Here is a 22,913-nt window from a genome sequence, read left to right as displayed (position 1 = left end):
ATGGCTTTACCTGAACATTTTGTACAACCTGGGGTGTGTTTGTATGTTCACATACATGGTAGAGGGACACACAGATCATGTACTGAATCATTTATACTGTGCACTTAAGTGGACGGTAATATATTGTGAGTGTCTGCCACTCCCACACTTCAAGGTAATGTAGTATCATATACACTCTAAGGCACTTAGACAAATCAGATTTGGTCATATCTTATTAGTGATTGTCAAAAGAACTAATGCATGGTGCACAAATGAAGAATACGGTGTAATTGGGGAAGGATAAAAGCAAAATTATAGCTTATGCATAAAACATTAATGAGAGTTCATTAGAAACAATCCCTTGTCTGGAAGCGGGAAAAATCATGAGCAACAAAAAAATTCTCACTTGTTTCTTATTTGGGGCACAGACATACTGTATGGTGATGAGGATATCCAGATTATTTGAATAATATCCACCTTTTTCTAAAAAGAAACATATTTCATAAGGTTGTAGACTCGACATTGTATACTCTTTAAGATCTAAGTTGGAAAAAACATCTAAAAATGACCTGTCATCTGTCGAGACGCAGAAAAGATAGACAACAAAAGAGAGAGAGAACAAACCCTTATAGATAGCAACCTTGTGGAACACAAGAGATAAAGAGTTGGCTAAGAGAAGACAAAACAAATCACACATCAATGAGAGAAAGTCACAAACTTTCTCAACTGTGGGCAGAGAGAAGGAAAAATAATAGACAAGGTCCCATCATCAGTGTGTTTTTAATTGATCCGGTACATCTCAAATGATCAGTTCTGTTATTTGCATTTAAACTAATACAAGGTAGTTTTAAGTAGATCAACAGTTCAAGTAGATAAACAGCCTGAGTAAGGATGCAACCGGGATATCGGTTTGAAACAAGAGGTGTACATCAGAACTAGGATCCGACAGGACACAAGAACACTGGTTTAAGACATGCCCACTCTGGGGTCCAAATACAGACGAAGATATGGGTATTTGGAGCACTAAACAGATAAAACCCAGTTTTGTTTGATGGGTTCATGTTTCTGTGGAATAGTTAATACTAAAGCAGGTACTGTAGCTTGCCATGATCTGCATAGAGTTCAGGAAATATCAGTTACTACAGCTCCCCTGCTATTAATACATAACCATCCAAAGAGAGAGAGACAGAGACAGAGAGAGACAGAGACAGAGACAGAGAGACACCATTGACTACAGACAAGGTCAGCTCTAAAAAAGCAATGGTTAGGTTGTTTTAATGTCAGACTAAGATACATATTGATCTGCTTCACAAATTGCTTTTATCACATTACTCTATATTATTTCATGGCTCATAAAATAAAAATGCATACATCCTGAACCAAATCAGAGGACTAGAAGAGACTATCTGTTGCTGGCACATTTCAGAAATTTTGTATGACTTCTTAAATAAATGTGAATTAAAAAAAACAAAACTGAAAATTAATTTACAAGAAGGAATACGATACTGAGACAAGTGCTTTCTAAATTCAAAATATACTTGAATGGGCCATGCTGATGGAGTGTAGATGACCTGGACACTGCTGCTAAGAATAATCAGAATAAGAATACATTTTAGTTTCGACTTTACTCAAGAGGCAGAGAAAGAGCACTGTGTTGGCAGCATATCCCAGAAGTGCTAAGATTCAGAAAGGCACAAAGTGGTCCCCTTTTGCTGTCACTACAGGCAAGCTATCTCTTTATATGCAAATGCACATTACTCTAGAGGATTCTGTCAGTAAAATGATTCTGGTGGATTATATGTTTAGACAAGTGAAGTACTGTTACTCTCCAAAAGAGGCTAACTAAACTGGACTCATGCAGAGAAAGGTTTAAGGCTCTATGACAAGCCATTGTGTCTGTCACAAAGAGGAATATAGTGTTCATTTCAGTGCATTCATCTGACACTCTTTATAAGCATTTGCTTTCTTCAATGAGCAGTGAAGGCATCTTGCTACAGAATATTTCTAAGAGTCTGTTCTTAACTCTGCAGCTTGGCATGAAGCCGCCACTGTATTTTATGGTTTGGCATATGACTGCTGAATGTGGCGTACATTTTATTCTACAGGATTCATGTCACCCTGAGCCATGTCCTCATAACTTATCGTCATGCATACTTTGTCTCACTACTTCCTTGTCTCATGATATGGAGATGAAACTTCCTGTTGCATGTTCTCACACCGTAATCTAAGTCTCTTGATTCTCATTCCACTAGTAAAGCAGGAGTACATATTATTGCAGCTGCTGATGAGGCCATATGTTCTGCTTTTGCTGATTAAGTTACGCTCTTCTGTGCTTGACGCCGGTACGGAATGTATGGTGTTTATGGGATGAAGGGACTTGGCAGAGAGTCTGACTCTGTGGAAATGCCAAACCTCAAACACTCTATTGTATAGCACTCTGGGAGATAGGCAGGAAATATCATATACCTATTAAACCATATTCTATTATTAGGCAGGTCACCCTGACCCTGACGGACTTCAGAATCAGTGATGATTAAATTTCTGATAAAAAAATGGATCGTAAGGTTTTCTTTTACTTTAATTTGTTACTTCTCCCCTATACATCCAAAATTCATGTAATGGAATGGGCTTTAAGAGCAATGTCTACTTGGTGTGATGCATAATTGTACAATTAATTAAAGGGTTTATACTTGAAACTCAGCAAGCATCTGACTAAACCATACCGTCTCATTTCACTGGCATAGTTTATCTTAATAAATGTAAGCACACTTTCTTCAAAGCTGCAAAGGCCAACTCACTTCTATAGCCTCAGTGGTTTTGTCAACCTTTATTATTATGACAAGAAAGGTTGCATGAAGCATTCACGTCCCCAAAGACTGGCCTGTCCCCATATGTTAACTGCAAGCAGACTCCAAATAAATTAGCCACTGCTGAGAGCACGGCCATGGGGAATTTGATACAGATATAAATGTTACCTAAATAAGGACACACTTTTCTCCATATTACATCTCCTAACTCTTGATGAGGTTTCTAGTTTAGCCAAAATGACCCAATTAAAAATTTAGAGAATAAAACTTGCATAATAAAAAAAGAAGAAAGGACAGAAAACTTAGGTCTGATGAAATATTCAGCAATGCCTTCGTCAATTGGATATCCATTGCTAAAACAGTCAAAAGAGCATTGGTTAAAGTGGAACTGAATTATTTAAGAGCCTTATTTTTTAGTGCATGAAAAAGGAAATAGGGGCATGGCCTCATGGGGATTCATACGTCCTGATATTGATGATGCGGTACTGCAAAATGCAAGATCAATTAAACAATTCTATTGATATGCAGAAGATCTTAGTGATATTAGTGATGGTGGTGGCATTTTCCCCTAGAACTGTTCATGATTTTATACAATATGTTCTAATTGAGATCCCCGAATGTGCAATGATGGGCAACCAAATAAACTTTGTTGCATTGGACTACCAGAACTCCTGATCATGGGACTACCAGAACTCCTGATCATGGGACTACCAGAATTCCTGATAATGGGACTACCAGAATTCCTGATCATGGGACTACCAGAATTCCTGATCATGGGACTACCAGAACTTCTGATCAAGGTTGCTGCCCCACAGGTCCAAGTTTCCATGTTCCATTATTAGCTTCATGTGAGGTCAGTTCCATGTCCTGTGGTAGATTCAGTAGTAAATAACATAAAATTAACCCCTAAACTCCCAGGTTATCATTAATCTGTTTAATGTAAAGCATTATTTAGTAACATCAATGAAAAGAATAGTGTGTGTAGTCATTGGAGGTGTGAGGTATATGAGCCTTACCCTGCCGAGGGAGTGTAAGACATTCAGTTACTATTATGAGAATAAACAAAATACATTTGTTGTATGTTCATTAGTATTTAATCTCACAAATGATTGGGAGATTAAGATTTTGAAATCTGACAACGGCACCGACATCAAAGTAATAACCAATCAGTTGTAGGAGTCATGTATACCATTGAGCTTATCTATGTGAAAAAAGGCAAAAATGTCCAAAATTGTGGAGAAAAAACGATTTCCTCATAGTTTGATGGTTTCATGTGTCTTGGAATTAGCATGCGCCTGCTTGTTGGCAGTGTTAGGCCTGGGGATGTCTGTCTGGTAGGTGGGAAATGGCAGGTTTGACCATATAAATTTGTGGACTTTGTTAAAAAGTAGTGTTAAAGACTAAATTTAAGCAATCCCTAAAGACCACTAATTTAAAACAATGTCATTAAATGAATTTAGTAACCTCAAGAAACCTTTAGAAGCCTCATCCCAGTGCTCCAGAATGCATTAAAGAAGTACAGGACGGAAACATTCACATAAAACATGAAAGCAGCTTAAAATCAGTTTGCAGATATTCTTATCATCTCTCCTCCAGATTTGGTAGGGACTCAGAAGAACATTCCTACTCAAAGGAAGCAGCCTCGGGTTACGACTTTCTGTGCACGTCGCTCTTGTCGGCAATGCAATTTTCAGCAGCCCCAGAGATTTGGTAAACGGAGTTTAAACAAAGCACATTGGTTATGCTAAGAAAAGCAGAAAATAGTTGAATGCTTTAAAAAAAAATCCATCACACATATACTGTAGGCGACATATTTGAGGCTGCTAATTAGTCCAGCAATCCTGACCACAGTGCTTTCCGCTGCAGTCGCCCTTTCCTGCAGCCTCTTTGGTTACAGTCCCTTCTCAGCTGTCCATAGATATTTCTGGGAAATGGCATCCTAAATTACCAACGACGCAATTATCCAACCTTATGATACATTAATGTGCTTTCTAATGCACTGTTTGACCCTTCCTATGACTTATAATGTAATTTTATGTTACCTGTTTCAAAAAGAGGGAGGGATTATTTAATGAATGGACCAACATATATAAATGAATCAAGCAGTTTTGTTTGATTGATGGTCATATAAAAATAAGAGGCTAAAATTGTCCTGTTGGGTTTATATTAAAGGCTTTTCTGATTAATCCATACAGATAAATGAATAGAGAAAAGGTATGAAATTACAAAAAAAAAAAAAAAACCCAGCACAATTAGTATAACTCACTCTAAGTCATGCTGTCTCCCTACATTCCTCTTTCCTCTCTCTCTCTCTCTCTCTCTCTCTCTCTCTCTCTCTCTCTCTCTCTCTCTCTCTCTCTCTCTCTCTCTCTCTCTCTCTCTCTCTCTAAGACACCATCTTATTATGGACCTAATGGACCACCACTAAGTGACAACTCAGCCCATGTTAATGTCATTTTAATCTGATTGTTTGACATTGACCTTGTGTGTAACACAATGATTGTAAGCTGACCATAATATGTAATGAATGGAGTTTAAAACTTCAGCTAATGGTATGTGCTAGTGATCGACATCACAGTCCCCTCAAAAATAGATACTAAAAATACAGGTTCTGAATTAAGCATCAATATAATAATGCAAAAAATCATTAAAAAATCAAATTGAACCAGACTAAAACTAACAAGATGTTCTGAGATGGACTGATTCTTCATGTATTCCTGCCTCGCAGGTTTGGCTCCAGTTTCACTGTAAAATGAATAAAAAAATTTATGATCTATGCCCCGAAATAATCTAAATAAACTGTTTATTGCATAACACATTCTGCACTTAAGATACTTTTCCAAATTGTTTGTTTGGCAATACAGTTAATCAGAGTCAGCAAAGTTCTGTCTACAACACGCCTCTTACACCTCAAGGCTGTGTACATTTGTCGCCTATTAATCAACAGCCCAGTGTTGCCTGTACTGCCGCATCATTAAATCGATATGGTGCCTGCACATCGAGCAAATTTCATCTATGCTTAATCAATGTCAGTTGCTAGGTAGAAATGCATCATTAATGTTTCGTGGAAAATTGCTTCTTAATAAAGAACAACTCATCAAGCACAATACTGAGAAAAAACACAAACATATATGCTTCTGATTGGATCTTTATAAGAAACATGACTGATGTCAAACAGGCCTGATGTAGCATCTCAAATGAATGGAACATTATGGATGTAAGAATGAGGAGAAATTGAAGACTCGTTTTGTTTTGTAAGGTATAGATAAATGCCACAGGAAAATATAAAGTCAGTGAGCAATGTCCATCTTATTGGCCTGGGAGAGGCCTGAAGGACAAGAGTAAATGTGTACAACATTTATTGGTGCTACAGTATCAGTGTTGAGACAAGTGTAATATCAGTTGTCAGTTTAAATGCCCAATAAATGCTGACAGTAGATATAGAATGAGCCAGACCTCCAGGACATACTCAATATATAAGACCTGGAGTGCATATTGGATTGTCATGGGAAACAATGTTCCTAGATAAAAGTGCAGAGTTTTTATTTTTTATTATTATTTTTTTTTGGAATGCGATCGGACCTTAGTTAACAGTTAAACACCATATGCAACATATGTTCCATAATTTATGCAGTGTTAATGTATGCAAAAATCCTACAAGTATCACCTAGAAGCATGTATTACTAGAGCATCTGTGCTGTCGGTTTGCTTTTCACCATCAGAAAGTCCAGATATTGACTCAGACTGATGGACAACAGCTTGTTTAATGAGATTTTTTCAACATAACTCAATTAGATAATGTGTGCTATCCAAAGCACCTTCCCATGGATCAGCACATAAGCACATAAAATTCACTGTTCTGTGAAGTGCAAGAGCAAACTGCTCATTTTATGTATGGTTTTATTGATGGTAATTGCATCTTGAAATGAAATGAAAAGAAATATTGCCATCTTATATTGTAAAGGACAGAGAAGGACGAGATGCTCATAGAGTGTATATTAGGCTTGAGATTGGTATTCTGTTAACATGCACAAAGCTTCAAAAGCAAAGCTGTTCAAGTCTGGGGCTTTACATTGTCAAATAATCAGAGATCCAGATAATCAGTGTTCCTATGTATTATTATTATTTATTATTGTTATTATTATTATTATTATTCATTCATTCAGTTTCTACTGCTTATCCGAACTACCACGGGTCACAGGGAGCCCGTGACTATCTCAGGCGTCATCAGGCATCAAGGCAGGATACACCCTGGACGGAATGCCAACCCATCGCAGGGCACACACACTCTCTTTCACTCACGCAATCTCACACTACGGAAAATTTTCCAGAGATGCCAATCAACCTACCATGCATGTCTTTGGACCAGGGAAGGAAACCGGAGTACCCGGAGGAAACCCCCCGAGGCACGGGGAGAACATGCAAACTCCACATATACAAGGCGGAGGCGGGAATCGAACCCCCAACCCTGGAGGTGTGAGGTGAACGTGCTAACCACTAAGCTACCATGCCCCATTATTATTATTATTATTATTATTATTATTATTATTATTATTATTATTATTATTATTATTATTATTATTATTATTGTTGTTGTTGTTGTTGTTGTTGTTGACTTTAATACTTGGAGGCTAATACAGGACCTTAATGTCAACTACATAACATTAAAATCTAGAAAAAATAAACAACAAAGCTTTATCCAAAGGGTAGAGCTTATAAATGCTCAGGAATTGATATGTAATCAGAGGGTCTAAATTATGTCTGGAGAGGGCTCTGTTACACTGGTCAGGAGTGAAGATCTCTGTCCTGGGTCAATTTACTTATAATACAGTAATACAGTCAAATGTTATATAATGAGGTCTCAATCATAATTTTTAAAATAATTTTCTATGTTTTTGTGTTTTGGGGATTATTTTATAGTATGTTTGACAACAAAAGTAGTACCAGTCATATTTGCAGATACTTGCATTGTAAATGTTTATAAAGGATTAATAATGCAGTATTTGAAAAAACAATGCCATACAAAAATGAGAAAATTAGCCCTCTAAGGTTTGTTGGACAAATCAGAACCAAGTTTGTTGATGCCTTCGGCTCTGGAAATGTGGTCAGAAATAAGAAATACTCATAAACATAATATTTGAAATTCACTTGAAGGAACGGTGCATTGCTGTGTAGAAAATGTCAGCGATGGTCACCAGACTGTCCTTCGTAGGGATTTTTCCCAGGAGACACTGTTTGTGGTCTCCAATGGTCACAATTTAATCTAATTAGAATTACATTTCCCTTTTGAGCATCAGCATCAGAGAAAAGATGTGCATTGTGTGTTTCTTATTAAAGTGTAATTAAAGGCCAGATCAGACAGACAGCTGTTGTCTTCTTAAGCTCCAGAAATCTCATGGTCAGAAATGAGAAGCATTAAAATTTGTATTTGGGTTTGTCAGGCTTGATGGAAATTCAATCCAACCTAATCACATCAGTTGTTGTTGGCACCTGAAAGAGATGGTGTATAGATCCTTTCAGTGATAGTCACAGGATAGTCCTTTTGTAAGATTGGTCCCTAAAGACCCTGGATAAGGAGCAGACTAAGAAGACAAGCCTTTTATAAACTCAATTGAAAAGCATCAGGGTCTCACATGATCACCATTAAATCAAGTTGGACCAAAATTACCCTTTGGCCATCAGCGTTAGTGATAAGGTTCAGAGGTGCCCTGCTGTTAGTGTGTAATTAAAGACCCTGCTCTCATTAATTCAGTGATAAAAGACAAACTCAGACAAGACACTCTGTCATATGTGAGTATAGTGTCAGAAGATACAACAGAGCCCCTGAAATGTAGTCATTGATTTCCTGGGTATCTGTTTTGGGTAATAAAGGAAAGTGCTGAGCAGTGAACGCCAGGGTGCTATTCTAAGAACGTACATTAATTCACTGGTTAAGATGCAGATTTGCATTGATTTTATCTGCCAGGAGAAAGCTGAGGGGCACAATGCATTAAGCCGACGCTCGGAGGAATAAAGTTCTTGTATTACTAGTACAATTTGAAAATGACAAATGATAACAATATTTAGATAACACATGCAATAAGTGATATTTGATATTATTTTCTTTTATTTTAGAATTTTGTTTTCTTTTGTATTTTATTTCTTTTCTCCAAACACTGGTACAAATCGGCAGCCTTCACTAGACAGAAGAATATTTGGAATGGGATCAAGAAAGTTTTCAAAGAACCACCTCAAAGAACCAATGTTTTACAGTCATATTTTAGAATGGCTATGAGGTTTTTTTCCTGTATTCATTTCCTTTTCTCAAATTGTGTTTGTAATGATAAAATGTTAAAGAAAATGATAAGCTTTCATTCATTTTATATTTTCTTTAAAGGTGCCAGTAATTCTTCTGCATGTTTTAGTCAGTAGAAAAATTGTTGGAAGTTGACCATTGAAGCACCTTCTGCATATGTACAGTACAGACCAAAAGTTTGGACACACCTTCCAAAAGTTTGGACACACCACCTTTTCAACAGGACAATGACCCCAAACACACCTCCAGGCTGTGTAAGGGCTATTTGACCATGAAGGAGAGTGATGGGGTGCTGCGCCAGATGACCTGGCCTCCACAGTCACCGGACCTGAACCCAATCGAGATGGTTTGGGGTGAGCTGGACCGCAGAGTGAAGGCAAAAGGGCCAACAAGTGCTAAGCATCTCTAGGAACTCCTTCAAGACTGTTGGAAGACCATTTCAGGTGACGACCTCTTGAAGCTCATCAAGAGAATGCCAAGAGTGTGCAAAGCAGTAATCAAAGCAAAAGGTGGCTACTTTGAAGAACCTAGAATATGACATATTTTCAGTTGTTTCACACTTTTTTGTTATGTACGTATATAATTCCACATGTGTTAATGCATAGTTTTGATGCCTTCAGTGTGAATCTATAATTTTTCATAGTCATTAAAATAAAGAAAACTCTTTGAATGAGAAGGTGTGTCCAAACTTTTGGTCTGTACTGTAAGCTAATTTTTGCAGAACGTAATGGTAAGCTAATTTTTTTATACAACAAGAACAAAAAAGATAAACTGTCCCATATTATGTGCTCAGATGGATCATTGTCCCACACTGTAAAGAGATTATGTTTGTATAAGGTTCCATCCACATGAAGAAACCGGGCCTCATTCGTACAGTATGCACATATTCTCCAAATAAGTAATTTCTGGTGACATACACTGATATCAAAGCCAATTCAATTCTACACAACTGAACATTAAATGAAACTTTGTACAACATTACCAAAATTAAGCTCTTCTGTGACACGTCCACGTCCACTGAATTTGTAATGTATACACACCATGACAAGACATACCATTAAACTCACTAAAAACCATGGAAAGCATTAAGCTACTGCTGGATACACTTCTAGTTTCCAAATAGTTAATGTCTGCCAAAATGACCAACAATATTGTTAAGAATACTCCTGACTACAAAAATTATGAATTCTTTTGATTTAGCCATCTAAATGGATGTGCTCTAGGTGCACAGAGGTGATGTAAATGTGCATGAGCCATTTCACTGCACAAAGCCAGTTGGAGTGAAACGTATTGCAACAGATCCTACGAGGTAATGAGGTCTGCTTCAGGGTTATAGAGACATGCCAAGCAGACAAAGAGCAAAGAATCAGAACTGATAGAGGGGATCATCAAATAGTGACCTTTACCAATACACAGAAATGAGATATACAGCAGGGGAGTAGTTTTAATTTAGGAACTTTATGTAAATGAAGGCAGTTATGCAATTCCAGTGAGTGTTCAAACCAATGCTTAACTAATTTCCTGACAATCATATTTTGAGTGATTTATTTCAAGACATTTTCACCAATCAGCTTTACAAGATATAAATTTAGAAAGTAACAAAATAAAATAATAATAATAAAAAAAACCACAGTCTCTGAGACAACTTGAGAAAACAAGAAACCCATTGTTACAGGCTCACCTGATGATTTCACTCCACACCTCCAGAGAGTGCCATCACTTGAGTGCGAACCAATTTTTAGGTTATCTAGCTCACCTGAAGTCTTTGCGAAGTCTTGTTTACTTTATTTTCAGTGATTCTGAGCTACTTGTTGATGATTTGGACATCCTGGTGTTGTGAATCTTGAACTGTTTATCCCTGCCCCTTCCTTTTACCACCACTTTGGATTACTTCTCCAGCCATTTTGCCTGATTTCCTGACTGATTTGGTTTCACATTCTGTTAAATAAACTCAGCACTTTGATCCTTTACTCTCTAACATTCACTGTGTGGATGTTAAATCCATTCTCTTTTGGGTGTCAGGCTAGATTATAGGATTGTAGGATTATAACTGGGAAGTGAGATGATTTCGGTGATGTACTCTCATCTAAATTCTCTCTTGTGAGATCAGTTGAAGCATGCAATCTTTTGGAGAACATTTTTTCAGAACAGAATTTGCATTTACTGCCGAGTGAGCAGAGAAAGTCTTAAGAGCTTTGTCATCTTTCTCTTTAACATTCCTATTCCCTTCAGATTAAAAGTGAAATAACACAATGATCAAAAGTGAACGTGGCAGTGTTTATGGTGAGAGTATCCTAGTGATATTTTGTTATAAAGTTAAATCCCACACAGCTAGGGGTATTAGACAACATTAGAGAACAAGATTAGAGAACATGTCCTCTGGAAAGGGGAAAAGAGTGCAAGGACAGGAAGCATAAGTGGTAAAGAGACTGCTTGCAGAGAAGCCCTGTAGCAAAAAAAAAACAGTGGCGTTAAGGCTGAGAAAAGGATTTTAGTCTACCAAGACAGTGATTCGACAGCTACACCTCCTCCTCTTCCACCATAACAGCCTAAGATTGTCACTTTCTTTCTGTAATTTCTCCCAAAGCAGCCTATCATTAAAAAAACAATGTCAGTAGGAGGGATTAAAAACATGGGGTTCTACTCTTTTGTTGCCTGTGACCTAATAGCAGATAAACCCATGCAATCCCAAAAACAAGCTCTACTGTTCATGAATAAAAACACACAAAGCTGCCATCATCAAAGGAAAGAAAAGAAATTGCCTTACAACACAGACTCTGATCCGTATGCTTTCAGAGCATAGTGCTAGGTTGTTCTATTCTCTGTATCAGAATGTCAAAAGGAAAAGAATTTGTGTTTGATCCGATAGGGAAACGATAATAGCAGCAAGAGGGATAGGTACGCATTCTGGTAAATTTTAAGCTTGGCAGCAGATTAGTTGTGAAGTCAACTTGAAGAACTTAGAGTACCAAACGCTGCAGAAATAATTAATTCAACAGTCATCACAGAAGCTTAGTGTCTAGATAAACAGAGTTTTAGACAGGATGCCACCATTCAAGAACTCATTACTGACCCCATTTCAAATGAACAGTAATTAAACAAATCCAATTGGTAGCAGCTTTATGTTTCTAAGCTACACTGATATGAAGCACTGTACTATCTTTTTATTTGCGTTGCTGTAAAGTGCAAGGTCTCAGCTTTCCACTGATACTAATATTGTGGTAGAATCAATGGCATTATTTTGAGCTTACTCAATATTTCACCATATTACATAATCCGGTTACTTTTTTTAGTAGCTTGTTCTCTGTGTACCTCAGGGGTTTCCTCTCGGTCCAAAGACATACATTGTAGGCTGAATGGCACCTCTAAATTGTCCGTTGTGTGTGAATAGGTGTGTGAATGTGTGCTCTGTAAAGGACTGGTCTCCAGTCCTGAGTGTATACTACCTTGTGCCCCAAATCTCCTGGGATAGGCTGACCCAGTACGGTAGGAATTGAAGAGAATAGATAAGGATGGAAAAATATCATCATAAAAACTTATTTCATTCATTCAAGATATGAAGTCATTCTTTTATTGTTAGTTCTTCACATCAAACTTTGAGATGATTAAAATACAATACATTGGGTTCCACTCTTGTCAGACAAGAACAGGAATCTGAGCGTTTTCCCATTTTGGTGAACATGTGGTGACTATAACATGACACTATCATTTTCCTCTTGTAAATTTCACCTATGCATGTGTTCCTAATAAAGTGGCTAGTGAGAGTAGGTGAGTATGTACAAATATGTCACCAGTCCAGCTAGTTATTGACTGAGAGGTTACAAGAGAGAGGATGTTGTTCAGCAAATTGTTCTATAAATTGCAGCCTAAAGAGGATATTTTTTATAATAAAAGAGAAACAGACAGGGAGAATTCAAGCGTAGCCCACTAGCATCTGGATTTATCTGTATGTATCTGTAGCTTCTGATGTCTAGCTCTATAAAGGAGCAAGGACATCATCTGACATTCAAGAACTTCCAATCTATGTTGATTTATTTATTTATCTGTATTTAATTCATACCTCTCAGATAAAAAGCCTGAGACTTTATTTGAACTGAATCCAAAAAGCTTTAAAGAGCATAGAACTGAGAGTTCAAATAGAGGTTTCTAAATAAATGCTTCAACTCAAAATAGAAGAGCATGTCACATTTGTTCAGTCAGCTGACAGGTTAGATGCATCATGCAACAGGAGGAATCAGGGCCCTAAGAGCTAAGCAGAATGAAGCGTGGTCTAGATCGGCACTAAACGCTTTAATCTAATCTGAAGCGGTGCAGCTTAGTCTACACTAATCCCCGTAAGAAAGAGGAGCCAGATGGTCAGCAACAACTGCTGCAGAACCATTGAGCAGTGCTGCGAGAATCCTGCAGCTCCTGACGTTGTTTACCTTCTTCCTCATGTTACACTGGTAAGTCATAGTGAGTGCCAGCACCTGGCACCAAGGTTCTAAAGGACTGCACCCTGCAGAGGATGATGTGTCACAACTAAACACTCCACTCTGGTAGAATCTTGTGATTCCTGAAGTGCCGCCGCCTGAGAAGGACTGTCCCATGGGTGTCAGGATACAGTAACCCCACCTCTCTCTTAACGCTCGCTAAGCTCATCCTATACCTACATGACCTCCACCTGCTTCAAAGTCACTCTACCAAGAAGCAGAAGACTTGCTTCTACGTAACCTATGGCAAAAAAGCAATTTAACTTAATCAAAGTTAGGGGAAAAAAATGAAAAGACTCTGTAAGAAATCATTAAGTGAACAATTGCACTAAGACCGACACTTCTCAGCAGGACTAACAGCCTGGGGACGTTAAAAAATCTGTTTGATTATATCATTTACACACACACACACACACACACACACACACACACACACACACACACACACACACACACACACACACACACACACACACACACACACGGGTCACCCACATGCAGGCAACTCAGTGGGTGGCAACCATATTACAGCTAGTTACTGTTTCTGCTGTGTTTCTGAAAGATATAGAGAGAAACTAAGGCATACAGTAGCCCGTATCTCAATCTCTCTTTGTGTCTCTCTGTGTAGGGTTGTATTATTCAGTAACTTCTGCACATGTTTAAAGTTAATTCACTTCACAGAGACGTGACACGCCACAATGCTCTAACTATAGCGCATTCCTTCAAATTCTACCACCTGCTGAACGCCACACATTGGCTGACTTGTGATCTGGCTGTCAGTAGAAACTTTTTTTTTTTTACCAGTCATATTAATTATTGTGTGCAGAATTTATTTTTCTTAATGAAGAACACAGGTATGAGGAAACAAAGAAAAATAAAGTTTGTGTAAAGTTTGCCCAACATGCAGTCAACTACATAGCGCACCATATGGTATTACATTACATTAGATCATACTTTTTGTCTAATAAAATAGGCACACTGCAATCTGAGTTGCCTGGTGAGCTAGCTAATGAATTTATGATTTGTCCACCATTACTCTGTCTGCTTTTATTTTAAAATGAGTTAAAGTTAAAAGTGCTTAATGATGAGACTCCCTGAGGGAGGGTTACTGAGGTGTATGCCTCTCAAAGACAGTGGCAGAATAACAATGATATAATCAGTCGAGATTAATCACACACACACACACACACACACACACACACACACACACACACACACACACACACACACACACACACACACACACACACACACGCACACACACTTTATTTCAGGGTTGTCAAACTCAGTTTCTGTCTATGTCACACTAGCATTTTTGATTACCCTTAATGGGCCCTAATCTATACAGGTAATTAATTTCTTAAACTTTTCATTAGTGCAGCTTTGACAGCAAAATATACTGCATTTAAAATATACATACACAAGGTATAATCAATAACTGTAAAAACTGTATGTACTATTAAGCAAAAAAAAATATATATACTGTATTAGGCATTTGATGTATGATGCATTTATCAACTAAACAGAGATAATACTTTATGCAATGTAATAATCAAGGAAGACTGAAAAAAAAAAGGTGTTTTTGTTTTTAGGAATTGATAAAACTTACCTTTCTAAATTTTCTATACTGTTGCTGTTGCTGTTGTCAAGGCATGATTCTGTGTGTCAAGGCCATTTTAAGACCAATTAAATACCTAAATTTAGCCTGTTTTTTGGTCACAAGTTAGCGTAATAGATGAAGCTATCATAAAGCCTTTCATCAAGTTTTTTCACTCAAAAATCACACCACTTTATCACCATTATGTTCAAACATGTCTCACACTTCTGAAGGTGTCATCACTGAACATCAACTTGTCTTTTTTTCCCAACAACTTTGATAGCCACATTGATGTTCCTTTAGCAAGTAAATCTGGGACAAAAAAATCAGTAGGTGGTATATTTGTAAAGCAAGAATATGGTTTCACTATGCAGTTTCTTCATGTACATGTGGGTTTCTTCTCGGTTATATGGTTTCCTCCCTCCTCCACATGCTGCTGTGAATGGATTAGACTTCTCTAAACTTCTCTGGGTTTGAATGAATGTGTGAATGTGTGTGTTCATAGAATCCTGTTATGTACTGGTGTAGTATTTAATGTGTATTCCCACCTCATTCCTAGTGTTCTCAGGATAATCTCGGGATTCACAGTGACCCTGATCAAGTTAAAGCAGTGACGGCATCTGAATAACTGAATAGATTAAAAAATATATACAAATATACATACTTTTTATTCTCCTTTTTTTTGTGAAATCCACAATATGACCCGATCTGCAAAGTCTTTCCTTTAAAACTACTTGAAGCACTGAGCTAACATAAAATCTTGGCTTTTCAGTAGAAGCTGCAGTATTGACTGATTTTCATTTTTATGTTGAAAAATGAAGATATTAATTTCTTTTTTTAAAATCTTATAGACGGAAATGAAAACCTGGTTTATTATGTAGTCTTAAAAAGACGTTTAAATAATCGTAAGGCATATAATAGGTATATAAAATTTATCTATTCATTAATAGCAATTAAGGTGTGCACACAGGAAGCCTCTTGGCAAGAATTAGACATACTACTGATCACCCAACATTAAACAGTCATGCACTAAGCATCAGAGAGACTTGATCTGAGTTATGGCCATATACTGACTCCTCCACATGTCTTTCCCCTTTACTCCTCATTGCCTTATGGGAATAAAACAGTATCTGACCATGAAATCCAGGCTCCCACAAGAGTGTGCGTGTGTGTGTGCGCGTGTGTGTGTGTGTGTGTGTGTGTGCGTGTGTGTGTGTGTGTGGTGCGTTGCTTATGTTTATGCATGACTGCCTTTCCACAAAGGACAGAGCCTACTGTCCTCCTGGCAAACAATCTGCTCTCGTTCTCATACATTCCCATCAAGCAAAAATCAACACTGATGGTCAGTAATTGCATGACTTTATTTATTTTTTTTACTTTAGAATTTGAACTAGCAATCACAATTAACAAGTGAAATAGAACGCTCTTCTCTACACCATACCAATATCTAATTAGAATCAATTTGCATATCAGCATAAAAAGAACCTCAAGTTGTTTAACAAGATTTTGAATACATTGAGAATATTCATCATTATGAACACCACAGAAGCACAACCACAGTCTTCTTGCGAATAATCAGTAGACTCCATGCTCTCTGCCCAAAGTTCTGTATGACTGATATGTATTTCCCAGAGGCCCTCCGTTCAGCTAGACAGAAATAGTCATGTGTTCATAAATGACAGCACATGGCACAGTCAGCCTGATGTAACTGAGAGAAATGCACAGTCAGACCAGCTGAGCACTCACTTCTAGAAATGTGCCTAATAACCTGTCTCACAACACATAAGTGATAGAGGAATCAAAGAGCTGAGAAATGTAGATCAGTCTCGCAAACAAACAGACACACATGCAGCACTAAGGAGCAAAAGCAAGCAGAGATGTATAATAGAGGTTAAAAAAAAAAGAAAACATAAAGAGAAAGATCACTTACCCAGAAGATGAGGTTGAAGAAGAACATTGTGTATTTCAAGCAGCACAGGAAGCCACTAGCCATGTTGCACTTCTTGAATTCTAAAAGGAACACAAAGGATAGATCCAGGTAAAAGACCACGTATTTGCTGCTTTTGGAAGTGATCGGTTTGTTGCTGTCCTTGTTGTCTGTGCCACTCTGTTTGCGTCCCGTGGAGCCGTAGAAAGCTCCAGCAGTGAAGCCTCGTCCTCCGAACGGACGACCTGAGCTGGATGCACGGGCAAACTCCGAATCACAACTGTCCACAGACGGGCTACGGTGGATAGCGGACTCCTCACTACTTGACTTCTCCATACTCTGGGGCTGAAGCTTTGCTAGCTAGATCATACTCTACCATGTCTCTCAGAATAACCAGGCAAGAAACTCTAAAAAGTGTCTCCTGAAAGAGAGACTCCCAAAAGAGTGTTTCTTACACACACACCAATCAGGAACGAAAGTCTTATGGAAAGAGATCAGCGTGGGTTCACACTCACTCGCTCATCACTCACTATGAAGCCCAGAAGCCAACCTGTGTCCGGTGAGTGTGTGTCAGCATTTCCATAACTTCTACACCTCCTCCTAGCACTCTTCTTATCTGAGCTGTGCTGAGCCGGCACAATCTTGCTTTCTGTATCTCAGAGTCTCAGCCCTCTGCTGTTGCACTTTTCTTTTCTCCTCTCCTCCTTTCCTTCTTTTCTCCGCTGCGTGTGCTTCTGATTTCAGCGCTGCTGTTATCGGCAACTGCATTTACTGGGCATTCCCTACTGTCCCCATTCAGCACTGAGCCATCTATCTATCTCCTCCTCCTTCCCCTCCTCTCTCTCTCTCTCTCTCTCTCTCTCTCTTTCTCTCTCTCTCTAACTGGTGCACTCACTTACTCTCTCTCTCTCGACTCCCAGTCCCTCCTCTCAGTCAGGGAACCAATAGAGCATCAAGTGTTGTCTGTAGCCCATCCCCACAGCTGTCCCTATGCCTTTAACAAGCTTATCATTACTATACATTTTTGCTTGTACATTGATAGCTATCAGCCACTCAGGATACAACTGTATTAAATAACCATGAATTGGAAAAAGGCTGTTCGTTGCAGTCGAAACGAGATCCTCGTTTAATAAATAACTGCTAAATATGCCGAAGCTGAAAATCTTTATATTCAGAGTGCACCTAGCACAACTAGACTCCCCTGACCTAAATGCTTTCCTCTCATTCAATTGATCATAATTGTAATTCTTTGCCCGACTTCTTTCTCTAAGCTATAGGGGCATTTGGCTATGATTAGTGCTGGAATAAAAACGATTGCATGCATGACCGTTCGCTCAATAGTGCTTCGCTGCCCTCGGTTCGTGCTCTCTCAATTCCTTGTAAGGAGCGCCGATAAATTGGCAGCGGCTCTAGCTTAGGAATTATAGCACCATTTGAAGCATGGAAACAAGATAGTGCCTTACAGATATTCAATGCTTTCCTATCAAGAGCGGATTACGTGCCACTCATTCTCTAATTCTTGGAAAGATGATAAAAAATTTTGCTAAGTCCTGTTTAATAAATAAATAAATAAATAAATAAATAAATAAATAAATAAATAAATTTATTTTTATTTTATTTTTGCAAACAACAACAGAAAATAAGACATATTTATAAAGATGTCTTGTAATTAATGTATGTTGCATGTGCCATTGAAAGAACATGTAATTAAACTCTAAGGAAGCATCATATCCTTTTAATTATCTGTGTTGTTTTCTTTAAAGGAGGTCATTTATTATTCTATGATTTAATTTCCTGTAGTCACACAGACAGATAAGACAATCTGGATTCAGACAAGTACCTTTACCCCACTTGTGTTCAAACTATAAAACAAATGCATTCTACAATACATACTACACCGCAGTGCAGATGCTGTCTTAATTATGATTAGTTCCATGGTGTTGATATGAATAACAGCATGATTCTGAAAGTTACACAGTCGGACACTGTATGGCGAAGGATGTAAAAATGCAAATGTTGGTCCAATAAGAAAAATAAAGCACTTTGAGATGTGTTGTTATAGGAAAATAATCAACTTCAGCATGGTAACAGTACTGTAATTATGTTCCTTGTCAGGTCACATAATATCCCTCCGATACTGCTTATTTTCCTGTAACTGCACACTCCATCATGTTCTATTTCTTACAGCTGGGTTTATTGTTTAATATTATGACAAAATATAATCCCAATTATTTGCCTTGTCTTTTTTCCCCCTCAGTCTCTGTCTCACATCTGTAGCTTGATTAATCCTGATCACAGCCATTCTTTACAATTACTGTTATGTGGATGAATGGTTAGACATTAAAGGAACAGAAAATCTTGAAGGAATATGTTGGGAGTTAAGGGGATTTAATCACCAGGATTAATACTATATTGTAATTTCAATGAGAATCAGGGAAGAAAACAGTTTATATTTCTTGTAATGTATCATTTAAATATTTTTGGCTACAGCTAGAAGAAACTCAAACATTATGACTGAGTAAAATATTTAAAAAGATTTGTAAGAGATTTGTTAAATAAAAAATATAAAATGCCTGTGCTTAAAACTGTGTAAAAACAGTTTCAGTACACTTGGATAATCCCAAACTTTTAAAAGTGTAGACAGCATTAAAAATGTCCTGAAATCAGCAGAGATCCTGAGAGTGATCCTACAGCTGTGCTGTGATGGCACTAATATAGAGACGGCATGAATGCTTCATCGGTGTGTACTGTATGAGTGAAGACACATGCAAGCTGAGCTTACAGACAGATGGAGGAGAGTGGAGCTCAACGTTCCTAAGCTAAACCTCGGTAATATCTTGTTTGCCTGAGGCTTCCCTCTAATCCATTTCTTTGTGATTCAGTAACAGCAACAATCCCTATGAACCTGTTTGAATTTGCTCATGACAAACAACGTTCACAATTAATCAGGTGCTTTAAAAACACCATTGAAACACTTCCTATTTGTCATCATCTGACCCACAGACTACTCTGTTAAACCGTGTCCCTGCTTAAAATCACTGTTCAATGAAACCGTCTGTGCCCCCAACCTATTAGATCTGCAGAATTGGTTTTACATCAGGAATAATAATTTGGCTACTCTATCTGGAGTGAAACAGTCAATCCTGCCCATTTTAAACCATTCATTATGCAGGCTGTTTTCCTGCAGGCATGCCGGGCACTTCATTTATTTAGCTTTAACAGATTTGTAATGTCTTTGCTATTAAGAGCAACAGCATAGAACCACACTGTGGAGAATCTGACAAAAAAAAAGGGTCTGACTAGAGATCAGCGCTCCCCTGATGCTAAGATTCAATATGCCCTGCCTCTATGCTGAACGTCAGCAAACTGATATTCATTAGAAAGCTACAGGGGCTTAACGCTACTAACACTGCAATGAGCTGATAAGGCTCGTTGAAAAACGGATTGTGCTCAATCGTGTTCAATAAAATTGTGCACCCATGCACACCCACACAGACACAAAAATACAAGGAAATACAAGGCAATAGACAAGACAGGTAGTGTCTTTAAGAGTCAAAAAAATTCAGCTGACTCAGAAGGAATATGAAACACAAGGTGAAATATTTTGTTTTCTTTTTTTTTGAAAATACAAAAAGCAAGTTATGTGGATGGTTTACAAAAGCCTGATTTTGAAAAGTCCTGTCTGTTTTCATTTTTCGATTATTCTTTGTGTGTTTTTGCAGGAGAATTTAGATAGATGTAATATTGTAATAGACTGCAATAGAGGACACCATTTAGAGGATATCAGGGTACCAGAGTAAAAGCAGGCCACTGAAATGCCATGACAAGCTGAGTTGGGGCAAAATGCTAATCTGTTGAAAATTGCTACCGTAATGTTTGTGTTGCCTGAGTAGGATCCAAATCAAACATAAAAGGCATACATCTAAGCAAAAAAAATAATAGCTAACATAACATCAGGCTACATTGTATGAGGTACACTAAAATATTGAACTACAGTACATGTCATTAGCTAAAGGTAGCTAATAACAAAATGAAGAGATGCAACATTTTAACATGGAAAAACCCTGTCGAACGTTTGCTCGTGTGTTGGTTTGTTGGGGTCACTGAGGTCAGATAGTACACTTATTCCCTGACCAAGTGAATTAGCATGAGGGTGTTGTTGATAAATACTACACAGCACTTATTTAAGCTGGCACATGTGTTAATAAATGCGCCATGAATGCCTAATGTAAATAGGACAATTAATAGCGAGCTATTAATACTTGCTCCCTCTTCATGTTTTTACTCCTTGAATTTCAACAATGATGAGATGTTGCAGTTGGCATTTTGCTCCTTTTTTCAAACATGCTATGCTTACGCAAGATATCAACATACAAGCCAATGGCAAAAACAGTTTAATGCACAAAGGTTAAACCTAAACTCTCTGAAAAACAAATGTTGTTCACAAAACTACCAAGAACAGAAGGACTGTAAGATTATGTAGATTCACACAAGCTAGCATACCAGGTTTTGTGTGCATTGCAGCATATTTGTAACCTTGCATTGCTGGTACAATATATCTGGTAATACAAATACCTTTAAGAGAACAAAGTACAAGTAAACAAAGATGTAATTTTTGAGTGTTTTGATTGATGTCTGGCATAATTATTGACTTAAAACTCAAATCTTTCAACGAGTGTGTCCCCGTGTAAATGACTATGATGAAACCCCAAGCTATAAGACTTAGCCATAATGGCTGAATGACCTCCCATTCAGTATTATGACCAGCCATTACTAAATACTACCAGTGACTAGCTGTAAGAAAGATGTGGTCTTGAATTGCTTACAATGTACTTTGAGATCCACATATTGCATTGCAGTGATAGTGCTTTACCATTTTTCTTTAACCAGAACAAATCTTGCAACTCATGCAACATGCACACTTCAAATACCCAATGACAAGTAGCACAGATCAGCTAGAGAGAGACAGAATAATGCAGCATGGTGTTAGGCTCTTTTCTATGCTTAACACTGCTGTTCAGTTGTGATAAGAGCATATTGCACTGCAGCAATATAATGCATCTGCTTCAGCAGTGCACTGTCACCCTGTCTTATAGTTTCTTCCGTGTGAAACGCCGCCGGACCCTTACACAAACGGCTGCCCTGGTGCCGAGTAAAGAATAACTCTTTAAGCAGAGAGTGTAATAAAAGCAAGTTCAAAGTCTGCCTAAATGGATTGTTCTAATGCGTTACAGGGTGAAATGATTACAGTGAAATGTAGAAAGCAATCAATGGCCACCACGTGTGAATTGCAGGCTCGGTTTGCAGGTTTTATAAGATGAAACCCCTTTAATCTGCCTGCTTATGTCCTATAGTGACTGAACAGGCAGACTGAGAAAATCAATGTTTTTTTCCCAAGTTTTGTATGACTACAGAGGTCTAGGAGGTCATGAGGTCTAAAGATGATTTATGAAATCTAAATCCACTGAGATTGAGAATTAGTAGAAAAGTAAATGACACACATGCTATGGAGAATAACTAAAATCCCAAATAACAAGTGTTAATTTGCATGAGCAATGAGATAAATTGAAAGTCCAATTAATGAGCATGCAGTGGTTGATTTACAAAGAATAATTCTATGAATGATGCACAAAATAGGGGGAGAAAACAATATCTAAATAACATTTTGAGTATGCTAAATGTTCTTGTAATGCCAACGAAAAGCAATAAGACTGGTAGCAAAATTTGGTATGGATGAATAACAAGGTGTAAAAATAAGTGGGCAATTTGTTAACAGGGCAAATGCGAATATAAGCCTTTTTAAGGCTCTGGGCAAAAGTTATATCAATATAAAATA

General features: G+C 37.8%; 1 protein-coding gene across 4 annotated transcripts in view; it reads right to left on the bottom strand.

Moving 5' to 3' along the window:
* Positions 1-22,913, bottom strand: part of tspan9a (tetraspanin 9a) — a 181,581-nt gene that overhangs the window by 55,831 nt on the left and 102,837 nt on the right. For 3 of the 4 annotated variants that reach the window (XM_027161585.2, XM_027161582.2, XM_027161584.2), the window contains one exon: positions 17,081-17,160. In XM_027161585.2, coding sequence (XP_027017386.1) covers positions 17,081-17,143 — 63 coding nt within the window. In that variant the 5' untranslated portion in view covers positions 17,144-17,160. Of the gene's footprint in view, positions 1-17,080; positions 17,922-22,913 lie in introns of those variants that run through there. The other variant, XM_027161581.2, reaches the window with a different exon arrangement.

Source organism: Tachysurus fulvidraco, chromosome 13 (genome assembly GCF_022655615.1).
Source record: "Tachysurus fulvidraco isolate hzauxx_2018 chromosome 13, HZAU_PFXX_2.0, whole genome shotgun sequence".
Classification (NCBI taxonomy): Eukaryota; Metazoa; Chordata; class Actinopteri; order Siluriformes; family Bagridae; genus Tachysurus; species Tachysurus fulvidraco.
The sequence above is the reverse complement of the archived record's forward strand: the minus strand, read 5'-3'. Positions and strand labels throughout refer to the sequence as shown.